The 26,541-nt window shown below is 45.1% G+C and overlaps 1 protein-coding gene across 1 annotated transcript in view; it reads right to left on the reverse strand.

Annotated features, from left to right (window-relative positions):
• Nucleotides 1–26,541, reverse strand: part of Pkd1l1 (polycystin 1 like 1, transient receptor potential channel interacting) — a 185,013-nt gene that overhangs the window by 96,889 nt on the left and 61,583 nt on the right. The window contains exons 8-18 of the mRNA XM_045141375.1: nucleotides 23,313–23,522; nucleotides 22,278–22,459; nucleotides 19,418–19,639; nucleotides 16,974–17,134; nucleotides 14,473–14,796; nucleotides 12,491–12,550; nucleotides 9,368–9,541; nucleotides 7,811–7,888; nucleotides 4,141–4,283; nucleotides 3,114–3,234; nucleotides 1,422–1,533 (exon numbers count right to left, since the gene is read on the reverse strand). Of these exons, the coding sequence (XP_044997310.1) occupies nucleotides 1,422–1,533; nucleotides 3,114–3,234; nucleotides 4,141–4,283; nucleotides 7,811–7,888; nucleotides 9,368–9,541; nucleotides 12,491–12,550; nucleotides 14,473–14,796; nucleotides 16,974–17,134; nucleotides 19,418–19,639; nucleotides 22,278–22,459; nucleotides 23,313–23,522 (1,787 nt within the window). The remainder of the gene's footprint in view (nucleotides 1–1,421; nucleotides 1,534–3,113; nucleotides 3,235–4,140; nucleotides 4,284–7,810; nucleotides 7,889–9,367; nucleotides 9,542–12,490; nucleotides 12,551–14,472; nucleotides 14,797–16,973; nucleotides 17,135–19,417; nucleotides 19,640–22,277; nucleotides 22,460–23,312; nucleotides 23,523–26,541) is intronic.

Consider the following 26,541-nt stretch of genomic DNA (forward strand, 5'->3'; position numbering starts at 1 on the left):
TATTCATTTTCAACTTAATTCCTTCATTGTCAGAGGACATAATTAATTTTATTATCATAATTTAATTTCATTGAAGGTGTATGGCTTATTATATAGTCTAGAAAATTCAATGTGCACTTGAAAAGAACGCAATTTTGTCAGGTAGTTTTCTGTGGATGTCTGTTTGGTTAAGTTCATTTATGTTATTACTTGAGTTCTGTATGTCTTCATTGGAAAATCTATAATATGTGAACAATGAACAACACAATTCAAAATAATCATGGCTTAAAGAAGCAAGGGAGATGGAATTTTAAAATCTTATGAAATGAATAAATGAAAACATAACACTTCAGGGCACATAAAATGCAGTTAGGCAAAGAAGACAAAAGCAAATTTAACCTAGACAAAATAAAGAACCAAATAATAAGGATTAATACAGAAACAAATGAATACACAATAGAGTAAACAGTGGGGAAAAAATCAATGCAATCAGAAATTGGTTCTTTGAAAAATATCAAACTGGGCTGGAGAGATGGCTCAGTTGTTAAGGCACTTGCCTAAAACCCTGGGGACACGGGTTCAATTCCCCAGTACCCATATAAAGTCATATGCACAAAGTGGCACTTGCATCTGAAGTTCATTTGCAGTGGCTAGAGGCCCAGGCATGCCCATTCTCTATCCACCTTTCTCTTTCTCAAATAAATAAAAATATATAAAATCTGAAAAAAATCAAACTGACACATTTTTAGCTAGACTAACAGACACAAAGAGAGAATAATTAAATTTCTCAAGACAGGAATTTAAAAATATATATTACAACTGACCATATAGAAATAAAAATATTATATCAGAATATCATTTTTTAAAAGTCCTGTACACAAAAATATCAGAGAATTGGGCTGGAGAGATGGCTTACCGGTTAAGTGCTTGCCTGTGAAGCCTAAGGACCCCGGTTCAAGGTCGATTTTCCAGGACCCACGTTAGCCAGATGCACAAAGGGGCGCATGTGTCTGGAGTTCGTTTGCAGTAGCTGGAGGCCCTGGCGTGCCCATTCTCTCCCTCTCTCTCTCTCTCTCCCTTCCTCCCCCTCTCTCTCTCTCTCTCTCTGCCTCCTTCTCTCTCTGTCGCTCTCAAATAAATAAATAAAAATAAACAAAAAAATCAGAGAATATAGGTGAAATGGAAATAGTCTAATAAAGAAAGAAACAACTCAAACCAACTCAAGAAGAAATAGAAAATTAGGATACTAATGAAACTTGATTAGCAAATACAAAAATTCCCACAAAGATAATTCTAGCCCCAAATGGTTTCACTGGAAATGTCTTTCAAATGCTTATAGAAGAATGAATACTAAAAAGGCAATCCATCTTGCTCTTTCAGTACACCTGTTGAGGAACTACAAGCTCTGCTCTAGGATGTCTGTGTGGTGTGGTTTTACTCACAGATCTGTAAGCGGGCAGTCATTTCCATGGTAACGGGGCAGCACGGTCACTGCCACAGTGCACGGCCGTGCCTTGGAACCTTGGCCATCTGTGATTTCGGTGGAAACCATGACTGAGAGAAGGTGACAGAGGAGTGTCATTTTGAACATACTGCCGTGGAGCTGCATAGTCACATTCTGACATCAATCCTACAAAGCGACAAGCAGTCAGGCAAAACAAGATTGGATGAAATAGCAAGCTGTTTTCCCTCTCATATTGTCTACGCAGTGGTTATCAACAAGTCAGTGACTAGAATCTCTTTTGGGCAGAACTGTGAGCGATGATGGTGATAGTTGTAGCAAAGGATTCCAAAACAAAGTACGAGAGAAGAACCTGGCAATGCCTTACACCTCTACTTAAAATCAAAGCACCAGGGCAGGGAGACTGGGGCATCACGGAGGAGAGGTGCCCAAAGCCACCACATATGCTGCAGGAGGAAGGGGTGAGTCACGCATGCTCACACTTCACTCATCTCACCTGCATCGCTAGAGCTTGTGGAACCATCAGCAGGACCTTCTCTGCCTCCCAGCATGTCCCCGCCCACCAACAGCATGAGGAGTGCTGAAACAGGACCACCAGGGCCACTGGGAGCCCAGAGACTGTAAAACCAGCTCCACAATGTACCTTTTTCAACTAGTTCCTAAATGCGGTAGGCAGATTGAACAGAAAAAGGTGAAGAACGATGAGGGGAGGTTTGCATGAAAACATAAGGGCGTGAAGGAAATAGCTATTCTGGGGACACAGGAATCCCTTCGTGTAGCAAAGGTCCAGGGGTGTGGCAAGGACATTGGGATGAACTCAGGGTGCACCACCTAAGAAAATCAGCACGCAAGTGTACTCTGGGAGTCTTCACTACTGTTTCAACCCGAAGTCTAGTGAAGAGCTGGTCACTTAATTTGGAGGTCAGTGCTTCTCAATATCTGGGCCCTGGACTCTGGTGTTCCAAGCACCAAGAAGTTCTTCAGTTCCTAGGAAGTTTGTCTACAAGCAAATTCTGGGCTCTGCATTCTGCCAAAGATTTTGACTTAGTAGATATTGTATGGGCCCTTGGAAGCTCCAGTTTTCATAAATGACCTTGCTTATAATAAATTCAAAATTCACCAGATATCATGTTTTTCATTAGCAAATAAGGGATATCTTATTCTTACATAATTAATTCAAACACAAAATTCTTTGGTGTTTGATCACTTATGTTATATTTCACTAAAATTTAAGAAAAAATTCACTGATGATATTTCTGTTTTAAATATTTATTTATTTATTTGAAAGAGAGAGAGAGAGAGAAAGAGGAAGATATATAGAGAGAGAATTGGTACACCAGGGCCTCTAGATGCTGCAAATGAATTCCAAACAAATGAACCATCTTGTGCATCTGGTTCTATGTGGATAGTAGGGAATTGAACTTGGGTCCTTTGGCTTTGCAGATATGTATCTTGACCCACTATGCAATCTCTGTAGCTTCCACTGATATTTCTAATGTTCTTTCTGTACAAAAATTATAACTGACCTAAACTAAATAAAATTAAACTTATCAAAGTGAATGAATTATTTTTACACACAGTGTTAATAATTATTTGTCTTTGGAAATTAGGGGTAAGTATTTGGAGCATCAGGTAGGCATAGGTGGTCACCCCACTTGGCACTATGACTTACCTTTGTGATCATCTGAGGTCTCACCCGCTGGCAGTGCAAAATAATACTGGGTATCTCGTCCATGGTGCAGGGTATGTGGGGAAGCATTTCCTATCCGGTAACTAAATTTGTAACGAAAGTCCTTTGATCCATGGAAAACAAGAAATAGGATGGCTGAACATATGGCATCACCAGTAAACACCAAATGCCTCAACCTTCATGGCTACTGCAGAAATGTTGAAGACAAGGTCTGAGACCTCATACCACCCTCACTGCTCAATGCATGGCGGGACACTCCTGTGCTCCAGCTCTGAGGGCTTCTCACATGACACAGGATTCCCTGCTTGAGGCCATACACCCCTCTTGCCTTAGAACCTCCAAGAGTCCCAAATGAGACTATCATAGACCTGTCACAGTGACAGAGTCCGTGCTGTGCCTCAGCTTTCCACACTGGGCTTAATGCAGGAAAGGCAAGGGAAACACAGTGCATTGCAAGCAGAAATCACTGGAACCATGTCCTGAGAGGAGGACTGGACCCGCCCCTCCTGTACATGAGGGAAGGCAGGATGGGGTCAGGTGTACCCAAGGCAGACAGGAACTGCAAGTATGTAGATTCCTGCTAGGCACCAGTCCACCTCAAAGGAAGCTTTGGTCTTTTTCCACCAGCATTCTCCTTTAATTGTCACCAGACCGTTTACAAAGAGTCACAGTTAGGAGAAGGTCTTCAAGTCTGGATCAGACATGTGCCCTGGGGGATGGTGTTGGGCTCCTCAGGCTAAGTTACCCACCTACTGCTTATATGCCCAGTGATAATAGAGCCCCTCATGGTTGAGGCCTGGATGCAAGGGAAGGCCTCATCTCCCTCTCTATGGAGGAAGAGGCTGCCCTGCACCCTCTTCTTTAGTGGAGAGAAGGCCTTATTCCTGCTCAACAGCTTTCCAACATTGCACTGCATGCCCCACCCTCTGCAGTCTGCCACACAGGGAGCTCCTAGAACTTTCCAGAGCTGCCTGACTCTTGCAGGACAGACAAAGGATAAGTCACTTACCGGTTTCCCTGACATGCAAGACACGCTGAAGATGGTGTGTGCCTCGAGACCATGGTGTGGCTGCACGTGACAAGCCATGTCTTGTGGCTCCCGGTTGACTGTGAAATAGACCTGAGCTTTGCCCCATAAGCCATGCTCTGAGGCTAGGAGAAGGACAGGATTGAGAGTTCAGCCAGGATGGAGAATGGCAGTGGAGAGCAGCAGACACTATCAGTCTGTGTTAATACATGTATTTTCTGTGTCCTCACATAGTGTCCAGCATTGTAAACAGCTGCCTAAGACTTGGCTGGGCAGATAGCTCAGTTATCACTCCCCAGTGACTAAACACTATATTTTCCACTATCTCCTTTACTACATAAAAGTGTTTGTAATTTGATGTCTTTTCCTTTAGATGTTTTGTATGTAACACTGTTTGACATCTTTTCTTTGAGGTAGGGTCTCACTCTAGCTCAGGCTGACCTGGAATTCACTATGTAATCTCAGGGTAGTCTTGAACTCATGATGATCCTCCTACCTCTGCCTCTCATGTTCTGGGATTAAAGGCATGCACCACCACGCCCGGTTGTTTGACATCTTTATAATGACCAACAGGCCCTGTGGAGACCATTCATGTGACTTTTCCAGGCTCGATGCTGTGCTAGTTAACAGTCACATTAACCACAAAATAGCCCCTTTAGTACATATAAAATCCAAGAGGAAGCAGTGACTAAATCTGCCCTACTGACCAGCAACATCTCTGCAAAATGAGAAGCAATCTGAGCTATCAGTCCTGAGGTGTAAGTCATATACTGGGTTAGGCAGGACACGTGGATGACAACGCTATCAAAATAACCACAGAGAAGGCTGGAGAGATGGCTTAGCAGTTAAGCGCTTGCCTGTGAAGCCTAAGGACCCCAGTTCGAGGCTCAGTTCCCCAGGTCCCACGTTAGCCAGATGCACAAGGGGGCACATGCATCTGGAGTTTGTTTGCAGAGGCTGGAAGCCCTGGCGTGCCATTCTCTCTCTCTCCCTCTATCTGTCTTTCTCTCTGTGTCTGTCGCTCTCAAATAAATAAATAAATAAAATAACCACAGAGAAAATTAAACCTACATATTCACTAGCTAAAAAAAAAAAAAAAAAAAATTGTTAAAAGAGAAAGAGAGAAATCTTGGGCAGAAGTACCCTGTGGGGTGGACAATGATGTGCCCAGAAGCCATAGATGGATTATTAAAGAAAAATTTCAGTCCCTGTGGTGGGATACCTCCTAATGAGTTGTTGGTCAGGGAGGACCCTTGATGTTCCTGAAACAATACAGGCTATTGACAAGGCTTTTGGTTGCCCACCAGACCTAAATGTTAAGACACCATATGCTTGGGCTGCAGGACACTGAAAAATCAAGCTGGAACTGAGTTAGAAGCTTCTCCATGTTGACTGTCACAGTGATGGAAAGTGCTTTGCACCATGTTTTGGGGAGAAAAGCCATCAGTGAGCTTAAATAGCAGTGGTCACTGCAAGCTCCACTGTTGGTCCAGCAGGCAAAACATGCTGCTTGGTGCAACAATAGCATATTTGTTAAGGGGGAAACCAATTGCTCTCTGTTTGAATAAGAGGTGTGCTCCATGGGAGGGAATTCATGCCTGGTACTGGAGCCCAGTCAAAATTTTATAGCCGAGGAAGTCATGAACCCTGGGGCAGGAGTAGGGGAAGCTACTACTGCTATTTGGCTAAATAGATATATTATACCCACCAAATTGCCCATATGTTAATGGTAGTCTCACTTTTGGTTACAGAAAATTTCCCTTTTCAGATAGTGGTGAGTACTAGGGAGACTCAAAGCTCATCAAAGTGCTAAAGTGTGATTTGTAGAGTGTTTAGTACCAACAGACATTTCTATCATTCCCTCCAAGGCTCAGGAATCACTACAAAAAACAATGGCAGAAAGAATTTTAAGACGGAAAGGAGGGGGAGGAGGGTTTTGGAATGCTGTCTTCCAGACAAAGAAGCCATTGCATTCATGACTACATGATGGAACCTACCCCAAACCTGCATGATATGAGGGCAAAAATATGATATCAAAATGGAAGAGGGACTAGTTCAAAAGAAGAAAGGGTTTGGTGGAGAGGGAACATGGGAAGGGACACAAAGGGATGTATGTAGTCGGAGGGGATTCTCATCAGGGTACATTGTGTATGTGTATGGAGGATGTCAATAAAAAGTTTCTAGCTGGGCGTGGTGGTGCATGCCTTTAATCCCAGCACCTAGGAGGCAGAGGTAGGAGGATTGCCTTGAGTTCAAGGCCACCCTGAGACTACGTAGTGAATTCCAGGTCAGTCTGGGCTAGAGTGAAATACTTCCTTGAAAAACCGAAATTTAAAAAAAAATTTTTTTAATTCTAAAATTTTTAAATAGCCCACAGAGGAAGACAATGACACTGTGCCCTGTCTTATGACAAGAGCACAGTAGGAGAATGATGCTGTCAGGAAGGGCATGGGGGGCGGGGGGAGAGGACAGTGCAACAGATAGCTGAACAGGATACCTGGAGCCCATTCTTTCAGGTCGCAAAGAAAACAGACCCTGGGGGCCATGGACAAGATCTCAGGTCTCCTACAGCAATAAGGAACATGGCCTATTTAAGGGAATGGCCTTTGGTTTGTCACTTGGATGGATTTCAGAGGAGAGAGAGAGACAGAGAGAGAGAGACCCTTGTGAAGGGCAAACATGCTCACTGTAATAGAAGCAAGCACAGGCCCTCTTCTGGCAGAAGGCGGAACCCAGGGCTGAGTGTCTAAGGGCAGCTTTGGACAGGGCAGGCAGAGGTTCACAGCAGCAGTGCTAATCCACAAGCCCCTTGGGCGGTGTGTGTGTGGGGGGGGGCGGTTATGGAGCCTATGTTTCAAGTATGAGAAGGAAGCTAACTTTGTGTATATTCCTTGGGTTATGTACAAACTTAGAAATGCATGGTGGGCTTTTGTTTGTCAGTTTTTGTTTTGAGATAAGGTCTGGTCTTGAACTTGCAACCATCCTCCCTCAGCCTCCCAACTACTGAGATTATAGGTACAGGTCACCATACATAGGTTATAGTTTGTTCAAATGAATGCTAAAAGTGTGGACCTAGAAGTAAACCAACACATGCTGTGTCCATATAAAGTTTCTACTTAATAAAAAAAAGTAAGTCTGTCTGTTGATGCAAATTATTGAATCCTTTGTTCTTATTAAATGGGACTAAAAGCTTCTAGAATTGGGAGGAAATTTCTAGAAGTTACCCAAAAGGATACTTTCAAATTGAGTCATGGAAAGGCAGTGGGCAGAGTAAATATGTGGGGAAGTTCAAGGCCACATGGATGGTGTGGAAGACTGTAGGGACACCTGGTTGGGATTAGACACATGCAGGGAACGAACTGATTTACTCAGTTGTATAGAACAAATAAGGTACACATGTAAGAAAAAGGCAACTGCTCAGTCTTTACTCTGTTCTAAACATGCACTTAATTCCACAAGGAAGAGAGAAATCACAGCAACTGACCTAAGACAGCAGCAAGGTTGGGAGGTGTGAGTGGGACAGAAAGGACAGCTGGGACCCAGAGCAAGAAGTGGCAAGACTAAGAAGTCACTGTCATTTCTAGGGAAAGTATGACTACCACCTAAGCCCTCCTAGTTCCCCACATGAGACCTCACTGGCAGTATAACATACCAACAGAAGCCTGCAGGACGTACGTCTCACCACTACTCAGGGAGTATGGTTTTACTGTCAGAGCTGGTCCTGTGACACCTACAAGCAGAGGAAGTGGCAGCATGGGTGTGGTAGTACATGTGATTTGAAGAGCAGAGAACAAGAACCCAAAAGCAGAGTCCAACCTTGCTTCAAGGGTGGAGGCAAATGATTCCCTAAGTTATATATTCTGTTCCTATTTGGAGGTATTAGTTTCTTGGTTAGCTGACTTTTCTGAGGAGCCAAAATCTCATCTGTAGGGTCTTCCCTCCAATAGAAGCAGTGCTGAGGATAGACCAGTCATTCCAGGTCATAAATGATGCAGATCTCCCAAACAATAAGAAAATGATGGTGGAATTTTATTTTCCATGTAAATAATAGCTCCAGCATTTAGTTTTTCTAGTTTATGGCTTTTACCTCTATATTAAGCATGATTAAGATATTTTAAAGTGGGCTGGAGAGATGGCTTATCAGTTAAGGGGCTAGCCTGCAAAGCCTAAGGACCCATGTTCAACACTCCTGATTCCATGTAAGCCAGATACACAAAGGTGAGGCAAATGCAAGGTCACACATGCCCACTAGGTGGTGCAAGCATCTGGAGTTTGATTTCAGTTGCTTAGGCCCTGGCATGCCAATTCTCTATCTCCCCCTTTCTGTCTTTCTTGCTGTCTCTAAAAAATAAATAAATAAAAGATTATGTGTGTGTATTATTTGCTTGTTTGTTTTGGTTTTTCGAGGTAGGGTGTCACTCTAGCTCAGGCTGACCTGGAATTTACTCTGTATTCTCAGGATGGCCTCGAACTCACAGCGACTCTACCTCTGTCTCTCGAGCATTGGGATTAAAGGCGTGCACCACCACACCTGGTAAATAAAAGATATCTTAAAGCAATATTTAACTCTTTGTAGAAAAGTGGGTTATGAAAATGTCTTAATCTAGATGTAACTGCTGCTCCAATGACTGAGTTCCTGCCTTAGCAAGAGCAGACTGACCCCATACTACTTACCCTGAGATCAAGAGAGACCCAAAACACTGTATCAGTAACTGGAAATGGTGAGGAGGAAACCCCACAAAAATAGTGTCAATCCATAGCTTCCACAAAAGGCTTACTGGAGTCACTGACTCACATTTACTATTTTAATAGGCAGCAACCCAAAGAGTAGGTCAAAAAAGCAACCTGTGCTGGGGAAATGGGTTAACAAGACTCTTGTCTCACAGAGCCAGCTTCATTTGACCTGCTCATGCAAGTGGCTCATCTAGTAATGCAGATGGAAGACCCCAAGAATTTGTGGGCCATGCACATGTATGGCTCCTTCATGATCTACACCTGGGATTTTTTTTTTTTTTTTTTTTTTGAGGGAGAGCAACAGAAACTTTGTCCATACAGAAGTAGCTATGGGCTGTTGTCCACAGACATGTAGAAAAGTTTGGATAACTCCAAAAACTTGTCTATTCCGATGAAAGTCTAAAGGAAAACTTGCAGGCTAATATTCAAGTTCTGAAACAGATAGGGATTCCCGATTCAAACAGCATGCTCATACCTGAGGAGGTATAACCACGGAAAACAGTTGGGCTGACCAGGGTCTTGGGCCAGTCAATTGTGAGGGTTGGCTTTTCTCTGCCTAAGGAGAAGGGGCCCAGCAGGTTATCCCCCTCTCTGGGGTTCCCCTCAGCATTCATGCTTGGTACCAACTCTGGGAGGCTGGCGCTGTTCCCTACAATGAGAAGTTAAGGCCATGGGAAAGGTCAGAATCATCCCAAAGCATAAGTATTCATGGTTGATCTTAATACTTATTTCTACAGTTGCTGGATATTGCAAATTTGAAATGTGCTCAGCAAGTATACATATGTGCTCCATCATGAATGACTGGAGACCACCCTTCTCCCTCCCCACTCCCTCCCCACTCCCTCCCTCCTTCCCCTCCCCCTTCTGTCCTTCCTCATATGTTCATGCTGGCATACAGGTCTAGGGACAGAGACATCGTGAACCAAGTTGACAGAGTTTTTGCAATCTGGAATTTCATAGTGAGGGAATCTGAACCAAAGTGCAAAGTCAGATAATGGCAACTGGTGAAAAAAAAAAAAAATCAGGATTCTAAAACTAAAGAGAGTGTGGGGAATGGAAAATGAGCTCTGTTGGAAAAGTTGGACTTCAGAACAGAGACCTCAGGAACTCTATGATGCACTGAAGGAAGACGGCTCCAGAGTGAGTGGAAAACAACTGTTGTGAGAATGGTGCTCTATATGTGGCTGCCAGAAGGAGATCAAGACTCAGGTGACCGTGAGCCAACAGGCTTGACCACAGTGCTGGAAGCCACCAGTAAGATAGGCCAAAGAGAGGCAGACATCTGGTTTGTGGCTGGGGAAAGCCTCTGGGTGCTGTGTGGAGAAATGACTGTGGGCAGCGGGGATAGAGGCAGGGGGCTACTGCGCAGTCTGGGGAAGTGCGACACTGAGTGGAGCTGTAAAGCAGAATTACCACTTCAATGAAGGTCACTGAAAGAAGGCACAGTCCTCAAAGAGGGGTTAGAATTGCTCCTGTTACAGCAATATCATGAGTATGACAGGTGACATGCTCATCTTTAAAAAAAAAAATTTTAAATTTTATTTATTTATTTGGCAGAAAAAGAAGGAAAGAGAGAATGGGCATGCCAGGGCCTCCAGCCACTGCAAACAAACTCCAGACATGTGTGCCCCCTGTGCATCTGGCTTACGTGGGTCATGGGTAATCGAACTTGGATCCTTTGGCTTTGCAGACAAGCACCTTAACCACTAAGCCATTCCTTCAGTCTGATATACTCTTCTTTATTGATTTGATACTATTGAGAAATGCCTGCCATGAATGTAAACATGGGCCCCAAGACATATGTCTGGATTATACATTGAAATTTTTTTTTTCTGTGTACTGTGATTTTATAGTTTGAATATGAAATGTTCTCCCTCACTGGCTCCTATGTTCCCATAGTTGGTGACACCATTTTGGAAGTTCTGGGAATTTAGAGTGTAGGGCTTAGCTTAAGGAAGTAGATAGGGGTATGCTGTCCTTTCCAGCTCTGATTTCTTCCTGCCATTCGGAAAGACCTCTTCCACCACACTCTGTCCCCACCATGATTTTCTGCCCAAGAGCATGGGGTCAAGTGACCATAGACTGAACTTTCTAAAGCTATCAGCCAAACTGAGGGATTCCTCCACTGAGTTATTAAGCATTCTGCCACAGCAGCAAGAAAACTAAATAATTCCACAATGGTTTGTTATCTTATAGACAAAATAAAATGAAAACAACAACAAAAACCACCTTTCTGGTTAGAAAGAGACCACCCCTCCAGAGCTAGCCAATCTTTAGCATATCAAAAGCTCAGCCAAAAGCAAGTCTACCTGATCCAGTGACAAACCTCACTGATCCTGGCTATATACTCTGGGAGACATTCCTCTGCTTAATCACTGGAGAGCCAAGGTCCAGAAACCTTCAACCTCATAGTCCTGGCCCAATGCCCATAGTTCACAGCTCACTGAAATTATTCAGACCAGGTGACCCTAAAGCATCTGTTACCTGTCTTTTTCTTCCCTCAGAAACGTTTGACAAAGTTGGGCTTCAGATCTCTCTCTCTAGCTTCCTGATTCACCTAAGGCTTCCCTACAAGGCCCTAAGTGGTGGGCCACATCTCCAACTCCAGGACCTAGAGGCAAAATACAATGTTTTCACGGCCTCTCTTCTTGTGGGTGTCTTGAGTGACCAATGCATACAAGTGCACAGACTAGCCTAATGCTCAGGAGAGACCATAAGGGAGTTGGAGAAGACATGAAGCCAGAGGCAGCTGAAGAAAACACTGCAGTGAATCAGAAGACCAACATTCACTTACCCACCTGTTCACTCCACAGAGAGGTCAGCCATCATCTATGAGCTCCATCAAATAAAATCACTGAGTGATTCATTTGGTAGCTGCGCTTTTCTCTGACCGTCCACCTAGTCACTAGAGTGATGAATCTCTTCTTCGCTCCTGTCTACTCTTCTGATACATAAACCATGCCCTAATCCTCCATCTATTTACCTGACAGACCAATCATCCTGTACTCATCTATGCATTCAGCAGTGTACTCTATTGTATGCCAATGCATTGGACATTAAAATAGTTCTGGGGACACAAGTGTAAGCTAGCCATGAAAGCCTTCCATGATGATCTCGAATGTAGAAGAGACAGATGCAGAAGACATGATTAGGCCAGGTGGCACCTGCTTGAGATAAATAGAACTGGAAGCACTGGGCTGATAGGTTGTCACAGTACTGATAGAGATGTCGGAGGGGGAATGAGAGTGGTCCCTCAAGGAGGATGCTTAGCAAGGAGGAAATATAAAGAGCACCAAGGAAGGCCTGTTGGATAGCTGTCCCCCATCCAGAACCAGAGACCTGGACTCTCTACTGGGGATGCTGAGGAGTTTTGGTACATAGAACACTATATGTTCAGATTTAAGTCAACCAAGAGTGAGTTCTGTGCCATGCAGTGTGTATGTGGGGAGGGGGTTATACTCTTCTTTAACAACTCCTTGGAGGAGCTCTAGGTGGCCTTGATGTGAGGTACAGGAATGACCAATTCAGATGTCACAGGAGGGCAGATGTGCAGGTGAGCACAGGCTCTCACAGTGAAGACAATTCCAGAAGACATCACCTGGCTGTCTGCCTCCAGAAGGAACTGCTTCTTGGATGTCACTGTAATAGGCTTCAAAATCTATATAGGAGGATAAAATTACAGAATTTCAACTTATGCCATAATTATTGAATGTTGGGTATTGAAGACTACGGACACACTCCTCCAGGAGAATCACACCTGTTTGTTTGACACAGGGTCTCAAAGCTGAGTCTCATTATGTAGCTAAGGGTGACCTTGAACTTATCATGCTTCTGAGGCTGCCTCCCAAGTGCTGGAATTACAGGCATGTACCATCATGCCAAGCTCTATTAAAGGCTGATTGGCTGATAAAAACTTTATCATGGTTAGACTCTTGCAGTCCAGCCAAATTAGCTTGGGTTATTTTTAGTCCTTTTCTTCTTTTATTATTATTGCTATTATTAACAACATATTTCATATGGATGCATCATGTGTTGGTACCTTCTTTTCCCTCATCCCTGCCCCCATCCCACTGGGGATCCTCCTCAGTGGGGTTGCAGGTATTTCCTATGGGGTTGTGGTTTATGCATTTAATAGTTATTCATTGCCTATTCCTGTGTCTGACCTAATATAATAATGAGTATAAAAAAAAACAACTACTTTAATGGGCCAGGGATATGGCTCAGTGGTTAAAGGCACTTGCTTACAAAGCCTACAAGTCCAGGTTCAATCCTTAGTACACACATGAAGCCAGATGCACAAAGTAGAATATTCATCCAGTATTCATTTGCAATCACAAGAAGCTCTGGTAGGCCCATACTCTTTTTGTCTCTGTCTCTTTCTCTCTGCTTGCAAGTAATTAAAAATAAATTTTAAGTGTATCTTTAAAAATATTATTTATTTAAAGCTGGGCATGGTGGTGCATGCCTTTAATCCCAGCACTTGGGAGGCCGAGGTAGGAGGATTGCCATGAGTGCAAGGCCACCCTTAGACTCCATAGTGAATCCCAAGTCTAGCCTGGGCTAGAGAGAGAGAGACAGAGAGAGAGAGACAGAGAGAATGGGCACACCAGGGCCTGTAGCCATTGCAAATCAACAGCAGATGCATGCGCCACCTTGTAGCATCTGATTTTATGTGGGCATTGTGAAATCGAACCTGGGTCCTTTGGCTTTGCAGGCAAGTACCTTAACCACTGAACAATCTCTCAAGCCCCTTAAATGTATCTCTAGCTCCCACCAAACCAAAAGCTAAGAATATCATCAGATATCATATAAAACCTATAAAGAATTTTCCACACTATAATATAAGCCACCTGCCTATGAGCTATACCAATGCATCTGGTAAATGCCTTGATTTATAACTTCCTTTGTTCTTTAACAAAATCTCATGTACTCACTTCCATGGTAGAACACATTATTCGGAGAAACCTGTATCCATGTTCTTGGGCCATGGTCACTCTTATTCAGCTCCAAAGTAAACTATCTTTCATATATATAGATATATAGATATAATTTATTTATTTAATACAGAGAGAGAAAGAAAGAGGGAGAGAATGGGTGCACCAGGGCCTTCAGCCATTGTAAACAAACTCCAGACACATGCATCCCCACTTGGGCATCCGGCTTACGTGGATCCTGGAGAATCGAACCAGGATCCTTTAGCTTTGAAGGCAAATGCCTTAACCACTAAGCCATCTCTCCAGCCCAAAAGTAAACTATCTTTAAGCTGGGCTGTGGTGGCACACACCTAGAATCCCAGCACTTGGGACATAAAGGCAGGAGGATCAGGAATTCAAGGCTAGCCTTGGATACATAGGAAGTTGAAGGGCATTTGGGCTACGTGATACCCCTGTCTCAAAGAAAACAGAACAAAACATAAGACTTTTTATTCCCATGAGATTAGACCTGTTTTGCACCAACTGTGTGAATCCAGCATTCTAACTCAAGGCAAAAGGTAGGTGTGATTTCAAACCTGACCTATCGGTTCTGAGGTTACTCCAGGTGTGTATTGGAGGGACAATGTGTAGACAAGGTGGCACTTACCATCAAAGGCAGGAGAGGAGGAGGGGAGGAGCCAAGTGCCCTCAGGTAGGATCATTGTCATCATGTCTTCACTCAGTGAAGGTGGCTCTGAGCCCAGTGGTCCCTCATCAAAAGAATCCCTTGAACCCACCATGAATCTAGCAGTAGGAATGGGTTGGCTCCTCGACATGGACTCTGGAGAAGCATCCGGGGCCATGGGTGAAGGCAGCGGTGAGAAGGGAGTGAGTGTTCCATTGGGATCTTCCAGCAGATTTGACTCTGAAGACTTCAAAATGGCCCCAAGGGCAGAAGCACCCAGCAGCCCCACAGTACTACAAAAGGCAACTTGAACACAAGTGTGACAGTGTTAAGATTCTGGACTGAAAACTCGAAACATTTGTTTTTAAACCTAAGCAGGTTATACAAGCATGTCTACTTGATGGGACAGAGCAACGTCCTCTGAGCACAGCATGACCATCCCCACCACAGAGTGGCTGCCAAAGTGAGTTACAGACACTTTGCCCCAGTCATGGCAGCACAGAGAATGAAGAATACAGTGACCACTAGGCCATGGCCATGGTGACGGGGCTGTCAACACTCTCTCTTAGAAGGAGTGGAAGGTCACAGACTTCTACTGTCTTGTCTCTCAGCTGCTCTATGTTTGGGGTGCACTAAACAATACAGGAGGTAGAAGGTTAACTGAAGGTGAGATTCTAGAAATGCATTGTTTGTGAGTTATCATCCATGCTGGGTGAGGCTTTTTAGTGGTACAGCTGTTTACAAGTCATCCATACACCTGTAAGTAACCCACAACCATATTCTTATAAGTAACCCCATTAAATTCACAGGCACACCAAGCTGGACTACAGTAGATTGCCTTTGGTCTGTTGTTGATGCCTTATCTGGAGCGAAGATATGTTGATTCATATTTCTCCAAGAAAAGTCACACAACCCTATTTTAAATAAATTTGAGGGCTGGAGGAATGGCTTAGCAGTTAAGGTATTTGCCTGCAAAGCCAAAGGACCCAGGTTGGATTCCCCAGGACCCATGTTAGCCAGATTCACAAGATGGCGCACACATCTGGAGTTTGTTTGCAGCGGCTGGAGGTCCTGGCACGCCCATTCTCCCACTCTCCCTCTTTCTCTCTGTCAAATAAATAAATATTAAATATTAAATAAATCTGATGTGAATCAGAACCCCAACCAGGCTCTAGCTCCTATCTGATGGTGTAGAGGCCAACACAGGACACAAACATGTCAGCAAGATAGGAATTCACAGCTCTCCCCTGAAATTTGCTGTCCACTAGGTTCCATAAGGACCTGAGAGGGCCAGCTAGGCCTTGCATGGTGAGTCCTATTACCATGGAAATGATTTAGAATACATGGAGTTTCTCCTAACTCTCCTCTCCTACCTGATGGTGAGTATCTAATGTAACAAGGCTAAATGTGATTGTCAGAAATTATGACAAAGGATCAATAGCCAAGAAAAAAAAAAAAAAACTCCACAGACATAAATGACCCTAAGAGGGGCAGCTTTTGTTTTTGACAAAAGTGGAGTCAGGTTCTTTGGAGACACATACATCTCAGTCACTGGCTTTGCTGAAAATTTAAGTGCAGGCTGTGTCCTCAGTACAAGGCCATTACTCATATGTGGTTTTGATTTAAGATCGTCCAGTTTGCCTAAAAGAATTTGAGACTACCCCTCCCGTGCAATAACATGGATGTCTTCATGTCTTCTGAGTCATGACACCAGCTGTACCTGGCACTCTCTGCACAGATACCATGGAAAGCCTGTTGAGTGGACTAAATCGGACATGGCAGGAGTTCTGCAGGAGAAGCTTAGTGCTCCATGTGGAAATACAACTGTGTGCCTCGGCCTCATTTCTCTAAACATGGCACTACCATGCAGAATGGTCTTAATCCTTGTTCACACCTCCATATCCCACAGAAGTTCATCATGCACACACTCTGCTGTGTCATCTTACCACCACGCTGTGGGTAGTGTGAGAAATAATAAAGACAGAGGAGGAATGAGATCACATTACTCAGTCCAGGCAAGCTTAAGGCTCGAGACAACAGTCCCTGAGGTCATTTTTAGTCCAGCCTGGCTGGTTTCTATGGATATTCTGACACTGGGGAGATAACCCTAACCCCATGAAAGCCCAGAAAGAATGGGTGCACCAGGGCTTCTAGCCACTGCAAATGAACTCCAGATGCCTGCATCACCTTCTGCATCTGGCTTACATGGGTCCTACCTCTGCCTCCCGAGTGGTGGGTGTGCACCACCATGCCTGCTTCCTATGGCTTTAAACCAATAAAATTGCCCAAATAAACCTGGACTCAGCCTCCCTATGGCACCAATGGGGTGGGAAGGAAGCCACTTTGGATGCCTTTTCCCTTCTGCTTATTCTCAGGAGGGTGGCTGAAGGACAAAAAGTTGATGGGGCACACTGCTTCAGCAACCTCAGAACAACCCTGAGCCGTTGCCTCCATCAGCAGTATCGAGCAAGACATGATTTTACCTTCCATCCTATTCTTTTCTGTTGCATTGACTAGGAAGAGATCCCAGAAGTAAGAGAGTCCCTGAACATCTCCACAGTTTTCACACACAGCTCGAAGAGAAAGTTCTTCATTCCAGTTGACATGTGTGTCTTTAAAGTTGACCCATGAGATGTGGACAAATCTGGAACACACAAGTCACTTTGATATGGTAGGAAAACAATGTGAGGGACTGGCCCTTCACCACGTTTGCTCAGGATGAATAGTCTTGAACAGCTCATATTGTACTGTGAGAACTGAAGGCAATGTTACACACAGCCTGTATGAGGAGAATGAGCTGTGCCACCAACTTGCCTCACTAAATACCTGATGTTGTGACCTAACACACCTGGCAGGCACATCCACAACTCACCAACTCTGGAGAAGGTGTGTGACTTCCATGAGGTCACATAGTACTGTGCCTACTCCTTCTATCCTTGAGCCTCCACTCTGGCCATGCTGTGTACACACAGAGGCTGAAACTAAGTTCTCTTCTCACCTAACAAACAATTCTCTCCTCTACCAACTACAGACCACCTTCACCGGGGCATTTCCAAGCCACCTAACTTTGTCATTGCCATTTGCCTCAGTTTTACCTCCATTGGGTCATGGGATGCCCCATGCCCTCTACATGCCCCCCAGATTTCCATAATCCACATAGTCCTACATGCTATGTCATATATGTGCCCCTAAGCCTCCCTGACTACTTCCTGACATCTCTCTAATCTCTGCTGCCCTAAAACATCTTAGGGACTTGAGTTTTCAAGATATTACAAGATGGTCTGTGTGTTGGGTCTTGTTACATGGGTTCTTTTTCAACAGGACCACAGCACCCTTTAAAAGGACAAGTACAGGGGCTGGAGAGATGGCTTAGCGGTTAAGTGCTTGCCTGTGAAGCCTAAGGACCCTGGTTCGAGGCTCAGTTCCCCAGGTCCCACGTTAGCCAGATGCACAAGGGGGCGCACACATCTGGAGTTCATTTGCAGAGGCTGGAAGCCCTGGTGCACCCATTCTCTCTCTCCCTCTGTCTTTCTCTCTGTGTCTGTTGCTCTCAAATAAATAAAAATAAATAAATAAATAAATAAATAAAATAAAAGGACAAGTACAGGGTGATACTGTAAGTAGTGTGCAGTGCTTCCCATCCATGTGCTCTTGTGCCTTATCTTAAAGGTCCACATTCCAGGCCATGGCTTTGCCACATAACACCAAGTGGAGTAGGTTAGAGATGCCACAGCACGGTGGGACTGAAGCTTCCTGAAAGGAACCAGGCACTATCACATTTTGTGTGTGCCTGTGTGTGTGTGTGTGTGTGTGTGCGCGCGCACATGTATTCAGTAGCCCTTGTCCATGGTTTCACTTGTCTACTGTCAATCAAAGTCTGAAATATGAAATAGAAAACTCTCAGGCTGAGGAGATGACTCAGTGGGTAAAAGTGCTTGTTGCACAAGCATTTGGACCTGCGTGTAGATCCCCAGCACCTGTGTGAAAAATCTGGGCCTGGCCATGCATGCCTGTACCCCAGTAGTGAGGGTGGAGACAGAGACAGGGAGACTGCAGAGGCTTTCTAGTCAACCAGTCTACCCAAAAGAACAGGAAGCTCTGGGGTCAGTGAGAAACTATCTCAGAGAAATAAGGCAGAAAAGAGATGGGGAAGGGTACCTGGCATCTTTCTCTGACCTCCGTGTGTGTGTGCATGCATGCATGCATGTGTGTGAGTGTGTGTGTGTGTGTGTGTGTGTGTGTATACACTGCACATATACATGCAGTATACACAGAGACAAAAAGAGAAAATCCTAAAAATAAATGGCTTATAGGTTTTTCAATTATGCTATTCTGAGTAGTAGGGCACAATCTGGTACCATCCCTAGAGTGGACTCCTCTGAGCTGTATGCTGTGTTCATTCATGTAGTAACCAAGCCATTTGTAGAAAGAGGCTGGAAGCTGCTACAGCACTCAACCCAGCCTGGCAGCCCAGCTCTGTCCTGGTACTGTGTTGGTACCTGGGGTTACACATGTGGGTGCTGTGCTGGCCTTGGTGATGTGGGGCTATGAGTTTGCCTCTGCTACCTTCACGGTCTCAGATGTAACAACTGAGATCATACTCGTAACCTTTCCACCCTGCAATTCCTAGAAGTTCCCAAAGCCTGGTTTGAAACTCAGGTGGTTTTGTCTCCTCATTTTGGAGAAGGAGCTTTGGAGAAGGGGCTATAGCTGGAGGGGTTCCCCCGTGGCCTTACTGAGAGTCCCTGTTGTATTAGTACCCACCCAGGGGATAGTCAGGAGCTGTGTAAGTTGCCCTCCTGCATTCTTCCTCAGCAGCAGGACCCCCACCTAGCCCAACCCCACACACGGGCCATGAACACAGACTTGTTTCAAGCTGCTGTAATCTGCCAGAGTACTTGGCTCCAAAGGTGCAAGACAGAAGTACCTGAAATCTGGGTCAGTGTGGGTGGACAGGAACACCTGGGACTCAGAAGAGTTCCTGCCATTGCTAGACACTGTCAGCGTCACAAGAAACTGGTCACAGCATTCACTGAGCCATTTTGCTGGGAAGGAAAGAGTGGGAGCTCCCATGTCCACTCGGTATGGAGTAGAGTCATCAAAGCAGGGCTGCCCAGGCAAGCTGGCAGCAGTGCATGTCCAGTGATACCTGTGGAAGAGAACATTGGAGGGGCAGAGAAGAGAGGCACCACTGCACGTCAAAGGAATATGTGAGTGGGGAGGAGATAACACTCCCTTGTTCTGTGGTGTCAAGACACAGTGAATGTTGGAAGCCCAGGTCTATTCCACTCCATGCTGGGTCCTGCTTCCTGTGACCTGTACATTTCACCCTGGCCTGGTAGCTGCTCCTACTAAATTCTACCACTGCCTGTAAATAGTGAGCCCCCTGCCACAACTCTGCCTCCTTCAAGTAAAATGGCCACTCTACCCGCGGTCACTCTAACACTACATCTCACCTTTGTGACAATTCCACATGCCACAGTATCCTAAATCTAGGAAGAAAACAGATTTGAACAGACCGTAGGGTGCTGCCCTGTCTCAGGGCTAGAAAAGGTGGGTCTGTCAGCAGTTCCAGATGATTCTCCTTGAAATCTCACCATCTTTCTGGAATAAGAGCTGCCACATGCAACAAGACAAAGGTGGTGGCCCCATCAGAGTTCAAGCATCCTAGCTTCAAGCAGTTCTGAATACAGAGGGGGAAACACTATCATGGAAATGCTCTGGCTAACGGGTCTGGGCCAATCCCCCCTTGGTGACCTGTTTCTGTAGGTGCTACTTAAGTCTTAATTATTGCTGAGCCTTGAGGGTCATTTCTTGTTTGTTTTACAGGTGTCATCTCTGTTCACAAAGCTGCATGAAGTGCTCCTGGGGCAGCCTGTTAACTTGTTGGGCAACAGTATCCTCTGGGCACAGCAGGCTCCGTGTACAGTTTAGCTTATAGGCTGTGCAGAGCAGCTGCCCTCGGGGTTCAGCTGGACCAGCTTGCTCCCCAAAGGCAGTTCTGCACTTTTCAACAGGAGACACTGAGCTAACAGGTGTGGATGGCGAAATGAAGGAAACAGCAGCTTCTGTTTGTCAGGCTTAGGGGAGAGGGAGAAATTCTGCCTGCTGAGAGCTGTGCCTACTGCTGTACACAGATGGAATCAGGAATCCAGGGATGTCTCTAGCCTCCACTGCACTAAAGAAACACTACATCACACACCTGGATGCAGCAGAAAGACATGAGATCCCAGGAGTTACAACAACAACCTGACTCCTCTCCTTATCCATGAACAGAGACCTTGTGCCTGGCACAGAGATATAGCCAACAAGTGCCCTGCTCTTCTGGCTCATATACTCACTGAGGACAGTTGCCAGTAAGTAAGAAAACAATGGAGAAAGGCAGACTTCGCCATTTTAAGTGAGGCCTTATTGGGGAAATGTTTGCTTGAGTACCAAGTCAAAGGAGCACTATGGCAGCAGATGCTTGGGGGAGCTCTCCAGCCAGAGAAGAGTACAAGAATACAAGAGGACTTCTAGCTTTCGAAGGAAGACTCTATCCTCTGCCTTGAAGAATCAGCTGCAGGCTGGAGAGATGGTTTAGCAGTTAAGGTGCTTGCCTACAAAGCCTAAGAATGCATGTTTGAATCCCCAGGTAACACGTAGACAGACAAGAGTGGCACAGTGATCCAAGCATGAAATGTTGCCCATGGGCCACAAGGGGGCGCATGCGTATGGCGGTTGTTCACAATGGCTGAACGGCCCTCGCCACACCCATATTTTCTCTGTCTGTCTCTCACTCAAAAATAAAGTAATTTTTAAAAGGTGGGGAGCTGGTGAGATGGCTTAGTGGTTAAGGCACTTGCCTGCAAAGCCAAAGGATCCTAGCTCTATTCTCCAGGACCCACATAAGCCAGATGCTCAAAGGAATGCATGCATCACATCTGGAATTTGTTTGCAGTGGCTGGAGGCCCTGGTGCGCCCATTGTCTCTCTCTCACTCTCTACCTCTTTCTCTCTCAAACAAATAGATAAAATATTTTTAAAAAAAGAAAAGAAAAGAAACAGCTGCAGAGGAAGGTGGACATGAGCAGAGGACCTGGTAGCCCAGCCCAGGCAAATCAGGAAAGGTGTGTAGAGTTGGTCGTTAGTTGAAGCCTGGGACCATTTCCTGACAGAGGGGTCATGAAGTGTGACAGCAAGAGAGCAAGAGCTGTCAAAGATTTTGCTGAAGGTTTCCGTCTAAGCAACTGCAAGAACCATTCCTTGGGCAGAGTTGGGGAAGACCAATGGGATGGGGAATGATTTGTAAATGAGGTGATTTAAGGCACCAGAAAAGTGATCCAAAGTTGAGGCCAGATGCTCAGTGTGAGGCCATGAGGGGCATGGGTGAGTGGAGGGTGAAGGCTGGAAGGTGAGGGATCCACATCAGGAGACTGAGAAGTCTCCTGAGATGGGGCTGTTTGGCACCGTCCTCCAACAGCAAGAGCCCTGCTCCCACACCCCATTAATGTGTAACACACCTCCCACCAAAATATCTGACCTAGCAGAAATCGAAATGAGAGAATAATATTTACACTACACGTTCCAAAATCACAATTTAAATATCACCTCAAAAACTTACATTTTACTCCCCCTTCCCTATATTACCTTATATTTGGATCCTAAATTAAACCATTCATCTTAAGAAAACTGATACACTTAAATGCTTTGAAGCTATTGTGGCAGAATTTCAAAAGTAACTCTCTCAACATTCCTGAGCCAGAGTTTGAAGAAGTCAGAGGGATGGCTTTCCAGCTCTAGACTCACCTGAGAGCAGCCCCTGGATTGTCAGGGTCATAGGACTGGGACCCTCTGAGGATGAGGGGGGTTTGGGTGGCTCTGGAAATGAACAGGTGTGTGCCCTCAGAGATCATGCTGATGGGCACCCTGGCTCGCACCTCCACACCAACACAGTAGTTGCTGTGCACCACACTGCCCTCAATCTGCACCTGCAGGACCAATGACAAGGAAGCCTCACATAAGGATGGGCAGAGGCCTGCTTGACCCACAGATGTGACACTAGCCTTCAACTCCAACTGAAACAGTCACTTACAATGTGCCCAACTGAGACACAGCCACAGTCAAGAGTATGAACAAATCCGGTGGTCAGCTGCCTATAGCCTGGATTAGGACCAAGCCTCAGTAGGACCAGGGACCCCCCACAGAGTGAATAACTGCATCCCCCACCAAGCCGATTCCAGGGAGTGTCTCCTCATCCTGGTTTCCATCATCTCACTCCACATTGACTCCAGAGCCTCCTTCCAGGGTCCACTCACCATCCCCGGTCAGCTGGTTCACCTCTCCTCCTACTTCCTGTACCTGTGGACATTCTGCCCAGGACCTCTTTCAAGAGGTCCTCTCTTGCCACAGTGATCTTCCTCTTCTAACAACATTTCCACCATTTCTCTAGCCAACACACACTTAGTTCTGGTGGGCAGTCATTGTGAGTGCCTCTTGTGTGGTCCTGGCCTTTGATGGACACCCTCCCTTCTCCTAAATGGCATTCAAACTTCTCTTAATACCAGTACCAGAACAGGGCTTATTCAAAGGAGGTGCAGAGAGGATTTCTTAAAATAACAAGGGTTTTTTGCTGATGACTTGACCACATGGGAACATATGTTCTCTTGGGGGAAGTACTGATTTCTCTTAAAATCCTACAGGCCTTTTTAATAATAATAATAATAATAATAATAATAATAATAATAATAATAACCCCCTTTGTTAGATAAAAGAGGTTTCCTCAGTGCTTGTGGAATGGAATGGTTTCACTGGGAAAGCAGTACCAGAACTGAGCAAGCCAACCTTGGCAATGGCAGTGTAGTTTCCATACTCCAGTACATAACGTGGAAGCACAATGGTCTGCTTGTTTGTGTTGATGGCAGCAGGAAGGGTGACAGGGGATGCCTCGGAGTCCATGAATGTCCATGTGTAAGAAAGACGACCTTGAGAAATGTCACAGAGGATGGCAGCTTCAAATGTCACTCCTAGTCTCAGGGACTGAGACCTCCATACCTGAGAATTGACAAGAGAAGTCATCGCAGTAAATGTCTGTCAATCCTGACGATATGGAGAAATGCTACACATTCACTTACAATTCACTCATTGTCTGTTTATATAGTCACAAGATGACATCTAGGACTGGACTTTACACAACACCAGAGAAAATGCTACATCTATTTTACAAACAGAAGTAAAAGGAAAAATATAAATGGAAAAAAAAAAAACTTTCTAAGGACAAAACTAATGGGAAAATGTCAAAGGTTGCTAGATTTCATTACATCAGAACTTTATTCACTCCTTTGTTTATTTTGGATCTGTGGCTTGAACCCAGGGCCTTGCACATGCTATGAAAACACTACTGCCGAACTAGATTTCCAGCCCTCTTTATACTTTTAATTTGGAGACACGGTCTCACTAAGTTGCCCAGGCTGACCTTGAACTCATTCTTTAGCCCAGGTGGGCCTTAGACTTGTGAGACTCTTGCCTCAGCCTCCTTGAGTAGCTGGGATCAAACGCCTGTGTTTCCAGGCCTGGCTACAACAGAACCTTAGAAGTTCTGAATGATGGGTTGGATGGATTTCTTAGTGGTTAAGGTGCTTGCCTGCAAAGCCAAAGGACTCAGGTTTGACTCCCCAGGACCCACGTAAGCCAGATGCACAAAGGGGCACATGCACCTGGAGTTTATTTGTAGTAGCTGGAGGCTCTAGCATGCCCATTCATTCTCTCTCTTTTTCTCTCTCCCTATTTCTGTATCTCTTTCACTCAAATAATTTTTTAAAAAAATTCTGAATGTCAAGGGGCACAATGTGTTTGGGGTCTATACATGCTGGACACCAGCAAGTTTGGGGCCCATGCACTCCAGGTTGCTGAGGTGCATGGTGTGTTTGGGGCCGTGCACTCCAGGCTGGTGGGGAGTGCAGCATGTTTGGGTCCTGTGTGCTCAGGGCAGGTGAGCAGTAGAGTAGACAGTTTGGGACCTGTGCATCCAATGTGTGCTGCCAGTGCTCTGGAGGGTCTCCTGCCCCACCTCTTTAGCAGAGCTTTTGGACCTCAGCCACTCCTCTGATCTTGCCAAGCCACAGCTCTGGCTGCCTTCTCTAACCAATGCCCCTATACCAGCTAACTCTGGTGATGGAGCTCCAGCCTGGCCTGTGGAGCCTAGTGCCCACGACCTCCACTGCTGGTATCTGTCTATCTGTGCCCCCTTGGGACATCACTCCTGCCTCACAAGAGAATCACAGGAATATCTGGCAATCACCCACCAGGAGGTACCAGTGAGTCCTCTACAACCTGCTCAGCTGGATACAGGAGGGGGGCAGGGCCAGGGGCTATACTCCTGGGCCCCACTGGCAAGGCAATGCTGTGATTGTGGGGTGAAGAGATTCCAGGCCTCCAACCACAACTCTCTTATCAGCCACCAGGCACTAACTAAGGAAGTGAAAGACATAGATGGAAGGACCTTCCATGCTCCTGGATAGGTAGAATTAATATTGTGAAAATGGCAACTCTACCAAAAGCAATATAGAGATTCAATGCAATACCAATAAAAAAATCCCAGCATCATTCTTCACAGAGATAGAAAAAATAATCTCAAAATTCATATGGAATGGCAGCAGGCCCCAGATATCCAAACATATCCTCAGCCTTTGGAAGTATCACCATACCTGATCCAAATCTATACTATAAAGCCATAGTAACAAAAACAGCATGGTATTGGCATAAAAACAGACATAGACCATTGGAAAAGAATGGAAGACCTAGCCCTTAGTTCAAGCAATTACAGTTACTTGATCTTTGACAAAAGGAGCCAACATTGCCCACTTGAGAAAGGACAGCATCTTCAACAAATGATTCACTTGTAGGAAAACAAAACTAGACCCACTTGTGGTGGTTTGAATAGAATAGATGGCCCTCAATATATTCAGTTGTTTATTTGTTTATAGTTTGCATCTTTAGCCACCTGGCTGGAGGCAGTGCCATTGTGTGGATCATAAGGTGTGGTGGTGGGTTTCAGATTTCAATCTAAAGATATGCAAAGGGTACCTAGCTGGAGTTCCTGAAGTGTGCTGTGGCTTTTGACCTTTTGGCTTGTGCTCCTCTCTCTCTCTGCTTGGGACTGTGAAGGCAGACCAGCTTCTTCTGCCATTATGGAACTTCCCCTGGATCTGTAAGCTTCAATAAATATCCCTTCCTCCATAACTGTGCTTGGTCTGGAAGTACATCTCAGCGAACCTGAAGCTGTCTGCTACACCACTCCTCTCAACATGTGCAAAAATAAACTCCAAATGGATTAAAGACGTCAACCTATATCCTGAAACATTTAATTGCCAGGAAGAAAAAATAGGGGGATCTCTCTATGGTATAGGAATAGGGAAAGACTTCCTGAACAATACCCCAGTGGCCTAGGAAATTAAACGGTCACTCAACCAGTGGAATTTCATGAAACTAAAAAGCTTTTCTACAGACAGATGTACCATAAACAGAGAGATGCACAAGGCCTCCAAAACAATACAGGCTTCTCTCAAAGCACTTGAGTACCCACCTGAGATGAAAGAAGATTGCTGAAGACTCCACCTGCTGCCTATGAATAATACCAAGAAATTTGGCTAAATCTGGAAGAAAGTCAGCTCCCAGATGGGTAGCCCGTATAGTGCTGAAAAGCACTACCTAAGCTGCTGGGGGGAAATTGCCAACAATGTTGTGAGCGAACAGGGAACTCTGCTACATGAAAGCAACCAGCCTGACAAGACACACACCTGGGCAAGACTGACACACAATCTAGGTGGGTAACCAATGGGTCTCTGACTGGCTAAGAGATCCACTCAGTGGAAAGAAACCCATAGCTGGAACTGGGAACCAAGTCATAATCCTATGGAGAACAAGATTATGGACTCTAATGAGAATCTTCCACTAGTCTTTGTCCAAAAGTGAAGCTACACCCATCAAAATCTCTCCAAACTAACAATGCTTATCCCCCTGATCTCACTCCATTGGAGTCTTTTTCTTTTTCAGAAAGCAGCGAGAACCTAGG

The sequence above is a fragment of the Jaculus jaculus genome, unplaced genomic scaffold, assembly GCF_020740685.1.
Source record: "Jaculus jaculus isolate mJacJac1 unplaced genomic scaffold, mJacJac1.mat.Y.cur u25, whole genome shotgun sequence".
In the NCBI taxonomy this organism is placed as follows: domain Eukaryota; kingdom Metazoa; phylum Chordata; class Mammalia; order Rodentia; family Dipodidae; genus Jaculus; species Jaculus jaculus.